The sequence below is a fragment of the Oryza sativa genome, chromosome 8, assembly GCF_034140825.1.
Source record: "Oryza sativa Japonica Group chromosome 8, ASM3414082v1".
Taxonomy (NCBI): domain Eukaryota; kingdom Viridiplantae; phylum Streptophyta; class Magnoliopsida; order Poales; family Poaceae; genus Oryza; species Oryza sativa.
The window spans coordinates 4,863,426-4,871,043 of record NC_089042.1 but is presented as its reverse complement, the minus strand read 5'-3'; the positions used below and the strand labels follow the sequence as shown (position 1 = coordinate 4,871,043).

The 7,618-nt window shown below is 43.6% G+C and overlaps 1 protein-coding gene across 1 annotated transcript; it reads right to left on the bottom strand.

Annotated features, from left to right (window-relative positions):
• Window positions 1–336: 336 nt before the first annotated feature.
• Window positions 337–3,064, bottom strand: LOC4344823 (uncharacterized). Its single transcript, XM_015792830.3, has 3 exons — window positions 2,778–3,064; window positions 731–1,050; window positions 337–580 (listed from the first exon to the last, which is right to left on the bottom strand). Exons 1-3 carry the CDS (start codon window positions 2,973–2,975, stop codon window positions 502–504), a joined length of 597 nt encoding a protein of 198 aa, XP_015648316.1. The 5' UTR covers window positions 2,976–3,064; the 3' UTR covers window positions 337–501.
• Between the last annotated feature and the right edge of the window lie 4,554 nt (window positions 3,065–7,618).

The following is a 7,618-nucleotide window of genomic DNA, read 5'->3' as shown; positions in this document are numbered from 1 at the left end:
GCCGCACCGACGCTTCAGCGAGCGTACTCACGCGGGATCATCAGACGTACGCACGCGGACGTCGCACGGGTATCGCACGACCGACAATCGGAAATATCCTTATTTAGGTTACGTTATTACGAGTTCGCTAATTCGTGCGAGTATTTCATAATTGCAATTGGCCAATCCGTGTACATAAATATATATAGTGTTTAGGTGAATTTTTTATCATGATCGATTAGAATGTTTAAGTGAAACTTTTCAACAGAATGTTTAATTTTAAAATTGAAAATTTTGAAAACTTTCAACTCAAATTATGAAAACTTTCCAACAGTAATTGAAACTTTCAACTCAGAATTTAAAAAGTTACCACTCAGTATTTGAAAACTTCAGTCTCACACAGTAGCAGGCAAATTAGCGTACAGCAAAATGAATCAACACTAGCACTTGAGTCCCTAGAAAGACTTATACGAATTGATAATTGCAGCGTCATCCTGCTTCCAGCTACCAAACTTTGTGGATTCACATCTTCACCATCGCCGTTATGAAAATGGCGCTCAGAACAGAAGCTATTGCAATCCGTTTCACGACTAGCTTTATTCTGTCAGTAATGGACACACAAAGGCAGGAGATGAGTTTAGAAAAAAAAAATGTACAGCACGTTACATACATATATTATACTATTTTAGTCAGCAAAAGAAAGAAGGCATTATTAACACGAGATTACAATCAGTAGTGCAAATTTACTTACCCGTAACCATTAACTAGGTGCTTAAGTTCACGGTATGGCGGAAGCTGCCTGAGTATCCTTTCGTCCTCCAGGTTGGAGTTCTCACCACTATATTCCAGCTGCGATAGCAGATGGAACAGCTCGATTTTCTTCTCCTCGACTTGTGCCCTAAGGCTAGCAGGTTCTTTGTTGCTGATACCAGACTCCCCGTTCACAGTAGGTTCTGCGTGAGGAAAATGCCGGTCATACCAGGTCTTGACTTGTGGCCTAATGCTCGCAGGGATACGAGACAGCTCCAGCTCCACATCCACGATATGTTTTGATTGAGGCAAATGATCATGCTGGCCATACAAGGAGTTGTCAGCATGAAGGTAGAAAAGATATATATGAGAAAAATAAACTAAACATATTCGATCAAAGTTGTCAGCATGAAGGTAGAAAGCTTGAATGCTTGGTTCAAATTTGTTAGCTAAATTTCTAATGATCAACGAGTACATGAGGCAATTTGTGCACAAGGTTAGAGAAGGAAACATAGAGTGCACCTTCTCTTTATTACCAAATTTGTTAGCTAAATTTTCTTCTAATGACCAACATGAATAGCTTAGGCAGCTTTGCACAAGGTCAGAGGGGGGGAGTGCGTGGAATCATTTCAGTATTAACATTTAAGCAGGTAATATTGAAATCGATGTCCTAAAAAGCTGTATGCGGGTAGAATAAGGAGGATTGTCTCCTCAATGTCCTTATAGTTTGGAACTAAAACCTAAAACTAAAGGCGGCGGAGAATGAAGAAACATACCCTACTTCAACATTTAAAGAAGAGCCTTGCAGGTTAATGACAAGATCGGCTTAGAAAAAGGGAACAGCTCTAGAGATAATGAAGCTCGAAGTGCTTTCCGATCAATCAGTAGCAATTAATACCAGTTAAATCATAACGGACGGGGCCTAGATGAGTTTATAGTACTAAGTTTTCACTACTGTCACAGGGAGGTGTTGTGAGGTAGAGTGTTGTTTACTATTGTCATTCATCTCATGTGTTGTTACTAGAGGGGCTTTTAGCAAGCTAGCTCAGATGATTTAGCTTCAATTAATATAATTCTGCTTTCTACAATTTAATCCATGTTACTTGTTACTAAGCTCCTAATCTGGTCACATTTTTTTTCCTTGGTAGTGATGAAGTCCTCATTGGGTGGAGATGGAATGACAGGAACATCAACTTTAAAAGAAATAGATTTGTGACCATGTGTTGTCAATAGAGCAATGTTATATGCAAGTTTGTGTGTAAACTGTAGTTAGTATATGATGCCAACTGCTATAGATTTAGTCCAGTTGACGTCAACTACAGATTTAGTCGAGTTGTTGCCCATGGAGTACCAAAGGTTGTGTTGTTAAATTGGAGGTCATTAAGTCAAATGTTTGCAATGGCAAGCACTAATTACTTATTCTGCTTGTTTTAAAAGTTTGAGAAGTTTTTCTTGTGACTATATTGGAATGGTTTACTGGAATAATTACTAACTGAAATATTTTGGTCCTATTTTATTTTTTTCACGCTTATAAGTTAGTTTTTAGAAATATTTTTATTTTCTTTAAAGTTTTTCAAATTTTCTGTGGGTTGTAATTTTTGACCTTGTCATACTATTTAAATTCGATTTTTTTGTGTATATTAATTCAAATTTTGGGTAACATTACTGCTACAATCCCTGAATGTTATTTAAGTTATGAACTTTACATGAGACATTTCTATGTGATCCAAACAGTAACGATTCCTACACCCACAGTGGAGATGGATTGGGAGGGGATTAACCCAATCCCCCCACCTGGGTGTATCTCCACAGGGAAAATTCACAATCCCCCACCAGGGTGTATCTCCCCAGGGAAAATTCACAATCAGCAGCAATTAAAATACCAGTTAAATCTTAACGGACGGTGCCAATCGTGTCATTAGGTCTTAAAATTGTTCAGTTATATTTTTATTTATTCCAAATCGATAGATACCAAACAGGATAGCTCGTCATCTATTGCCGAGAGAGGACGACGGTAAAAGGGAAATCAGGGACAAACGAGCACATACCTTTTTATTGTTTGGAGCAGCTCCGGCGGAGCTGAATGAGCGGAGGAGCGGCATCCGGCCGCCGGCGCCGGGGATAAGCCTCGGCAACAACCGCCGTTGTTCCTCTCTAACCGCCGGCGACGGCGGTACGAAAGCCGTCGCCTGTTGAAGGGCGCGACCGCTGACCTTCCTCGCCGCAAATCGAAGCGCCGCCGCCATGGACGATTCCGCTGCAAGATCCCTGGGCGGTCGGTTCCTAAGCTCCTATATTTACTCCAATTCCTCGATCCCTCCTCAGATCTGAATTTGGGGCCGCAAGACACCAGGTTTGCTATATATGTACGCACACTATCAGATACAAGTCGGATACAAGGAGCCGAGACCGACGCCGTGTCGTGACCAACCCGCATTCGACTTACTACATATCCAGTCCAGATACAAGTCGGAACTCGGTAAGTAATTACTACTATTTCGTGAACAACTTATCTTGTTATCTTAATACTAAATATCAATCTTATCTTATCTCCATCTATCTTCTCTGTACATGCCAATGCGTTGCAACGGAAAAATCTACCACGCCTTGAGAATCTCAAATCGGTAAGAATCAAGTCTAATTTGATATATTACCAAATTAATCGATAGAATCGAGTCTAATTTGATGAATTAGCATAGGATTTAGAATTCAGCCTTAGATTTATTTTTCGAGCCTACTTAGAAATTTATCCAACGGAGTTTAATTTAAAAAATATGAACCATATTTGATAAATATTTTAGTCAAACCAGGGAATTACATTGCAATGTGACGGAAAAAAAATCATATTATATAGGTACACACAGGATGATGTGACGAACAATAACAACTAATTTCAACACTGGTGAGAAAAATATTGACAAATTAAAACAACAATCTCTGAATTAAACATCGAGTTTAAAAGGAAAAAGTTCACAATAAAATGATATTGCACTTTGATAACATTTATTATAATATACTCTACAAGTACAGAAAAGGTAAAGGAAATCAAAATTGGCTCAAAATAATGCCAAAGAAAATTCTGTAAATGACTAAATGAATTAAATCAACAGGAATTAAATAAAATCTTATTTCAGCCCATTACTTCCGTAACTGGCCCAAAATATCGGCCTGACCCATTCAGCACGAGCGCGCAGCAAGCGGTGCGCGACCCATCTACCGGCGATAGCTCGATGCAAGGCGAACTGAGTGCGGCCTAGTTATCTTCCGCGGCCCAAAGACTGCGTGGCCCAACAGCAGTGGTGGCTAGACGCGGGGCCGATCTGAGCCGTCTGATCTGATGGACGGCTCAGATCGGTCCCGCGTCGATGAAATCATCGGCCGGAGGGGGGATGGGTCCGAAAACCTTAACCCTAATCCCCTTTCTCACCTACTCTCCCCGATGCAAACTCTGGCGACGCGAGAGAGTGGATGGCGGTGATGGTGGTGACGACGGTCCGTTGAGGTGGAGTACGCACGCGGCAGCGAGCGGCTATGGCTTCACAGGCTGGGAGGCGCTCCCGAGGGCAGCGCCATGCGAAGCCACGGCGTCGGGGGTCCGACGAAGCGGGTGCGCAAGTGGCGACGGGCTCCGAGAGCGGCCGGGCTTCGTCGATGGAGTGTGGGGGTGGGGCGCCAAGCCAACGCGAACGCATGGGACAGAGGAGGAACTCCTAGATCTGCGGGCTCTAGGAGCTTGACGCGACCACGAGGAGGTGAAGTGTGCGGCGGTGCTGCTTCTCGGCGAGACCCACACAGTGGTGGGGTTTGCCGGTAGAATTAGGGCTCCAAATCTACTAAGAATCCAAACTCGAGCTTAATTTTCTTACTTTGATTTGGTTTTGGATTTGATTCGGATTTCGGGGCTTATGATTCTTTTCAATTTGGGGATTTCGGGAAAATTGAAACCGACTGATCTCATTCTTCCCTTCCCATAATTTATTAATTCTACTGACATAAAACATGAAATTTAAAATAAGTCTAAACATAGCAGTGCATTATGAACCCTAATTCAATATTATTAACTTAATTTGAACATGAACAGGAGCTAATCTTTACTAAGCAGTAAAGATAAGAAGCTAAACAGATTAGATTAAACTTATTTGACTCAAAATTGTTCATCTCGAATCAAGATGGGACCGATGGCTTCTAATCATAGGGATGATGTGAATAAGGAATTGAGTAGGTTAAAGTTAAGCTCTGACAGCACAATGTTAGAGTTCTAATTCAAGATCTTATTGTTTTAACCTATAAGCAATCACCTTTCAATTACGAAAATTAATTCTCTGACCTAAGATGAAGCCATTGAAGTCGATGTCTGGTTTAGAAATAATTTCATTTAGAAGCTGAAATAATTTTTTAGCAACTTTATTTGGCTAAGAAGGCTTATAAACAAATTTCTTAACATTATAAGCATTAAAATTGGCGGGATTTAGTTAAATTTGCTTTTGGCCCACGTCTTCCGAAGCCAACCCGTCTTCGCGCGAATGCACTGTGTAGCGGGGACCCATCAATTTGATGGCCCGCAAGTCAAGCAAACAATCGCGGCCCACATACGCGGCGACGACCCGATGCACCTCCGCGCTCCAGTGGCTGCGTAATTAGCAGCGGCGGCGATCTGACGCGGGGCGAATCTGAGCTGTCCAATCTGATGGACTGCTCCGATCATCCCGGCGCCGGATGAAGCGTGACTGGGAGAGAGGGGCAAAACCGTAGCTCCCAAATCCTTCTCTCCTGATCCTCTTTCTCTCTGGCGACGAGCGAGCGGAACAACGGCGAAGGCAACGACGGCGGTCTGGCGAGCTGGTGTACGTGCGGTGACGAATGCCAAGCGGCTCCTACTTCACCGGCTAGGAGGCGCACCCGAGGACGGCACCTAGCCGTGTCACGGCATCGATGATCCGGTGAGGCGGGCGCGCAAACGACGAGGTCCTCGTCGGCGGGGAGGGGGGTGGGTGTGGGGGGAGGGTGCGACACCAAGCCAGCGCTTCCCGTCTCCGGCAAGGGACAATGGCAGGGTGCTCCAGGACAGCGCGTGCACGGGGAACCCGACGCGACTCCGAGGAGGTGAAGGTGCGGCGATGCCGCTTCCCGGAAAGCTCCGGTTAGCTTAGGGGCTTCAAGTCTGGTAAATAACCCGAACCCTTACCATAATTGATTTGGATTTTGACTCTTAGGGTTCTTACCTGAAATTAGGATCTTCGAATTTGGGGGAATTTTGTCGGGAAATTTCAGTCTATTTTATTCCCTCTTCTCGAGTTTGGGGAGTTTCAATCTCGTTTATCTCCTCTTTAATTTTGGGAATTTCAATCTAGTTTATCCCTTTTCTCAATTTGGGGAAGCTATTTGTGGACCCCCGTTTTTATAACAGGAATCAAACGTGTAAACAGTACCATTTCCCTGGATCAAGTAGTTTGGTACACACGAATTCATACCTGAAATACCAAGTGCACATACATGAGTGTCTAGTACGAATTATTACATCATAAGCCCACAGGCATAGTTTTAAATCATCGGACCGAGCGGTCCGGAATACATCCCAAAAATAGAAGTAGATAAGGCAGCGGAGTTAAGGCAGCGGCACGCCATTGCCACAGGCAACGACCGTAACTAAGACCTACTGAGCGCCATCGTCTTCATCACCCTCCTGGTAGTAAGCGTAGGGATCCTCCGAAGCTTCATCTCTGACCTCTAATTAAGTTTGTATATTGCAAGGGTGAGTACCAACCGTACTCAGCAAGCCACCACAGCAACAATGCACATGACAGGGGTATTCAAAGGATGGCTATGGTTCTTTTTGCGCAAAGCAGGTTTTGTAATTCTTTTCATGTCACGCCCGGAATTTCTATCCAAAATTCCAAACGCTTACATGTGTGTGAACCCTCGTCCAGGAATCAGCCGAGGCACACAATAACAAATTGATAATAGAGTACAATTATTACTCTAATTAATAAGCGAATAAAATGTCATTACAGAGGTAGATAGTTCCTCTCAATCAATAAAGATCTAAGCAGCGGAAAGAAAGATAAACGGCGCAGACGGCTCCACTTCACAGGCAGCTTGACCAAGGCTACACCTAATCCTCCACACCTTCAGCATCATTGTAGAACTCTTCCTCTGATGAATGATTGCAAGGTGAGTATATGACATACTCAGCAAGCCACGCAGCAAAAATGCAAGTGCACAGGATAACAAAGGATGGCATAGTAGGGTTTCATTTGCAAAAGCAGCATTTAGCAAATATTTCAGAATTTAATAAAACAGTTAAGTAATAATTAAACAATATTAATCCAACGCTATACAACATACCCTGTTGCATAGGCCCAACCACTCTGAACAACCATCCCGGCCGCACAGTTCTATCTCCAAACCAGGAATATACCATTCCAAACCAGGAGCTAATCAAATTATTACCAATTATAGCATCATTTACTATGGTGAGAAGGGTGAGACTAATCACGAAAGACATTGTTAGACCCGCCCATAACCGCGGGCACGGCTATTCGAATAGTTTTACTCTGATCAGAGGTGTACCACTGTACCCACAAGACACAACCCCACATCATGTCACCATGTGCCTCAATACCACCACGGTACCTCGGAAAGGAGTTGTGACAATACCCCTTGCATAACACAATCCACCGCAGCGCACCTTCCTGGATCATAATCACCCCCTTATAAACAAGGCATGGACTCCCCAGCGACCCCCGTGGGCTTATCACCGCCACTTCTCAGTCTGGTGCCCTGCAATGAACCATGCTATACAAAAGATAAAGCCGTTGCCCACGCTGGCTTGTGGTTGGCACGGTTAATGTTTCACAACCGAAACTCGTGAACCGGTCCTTAATTGTCA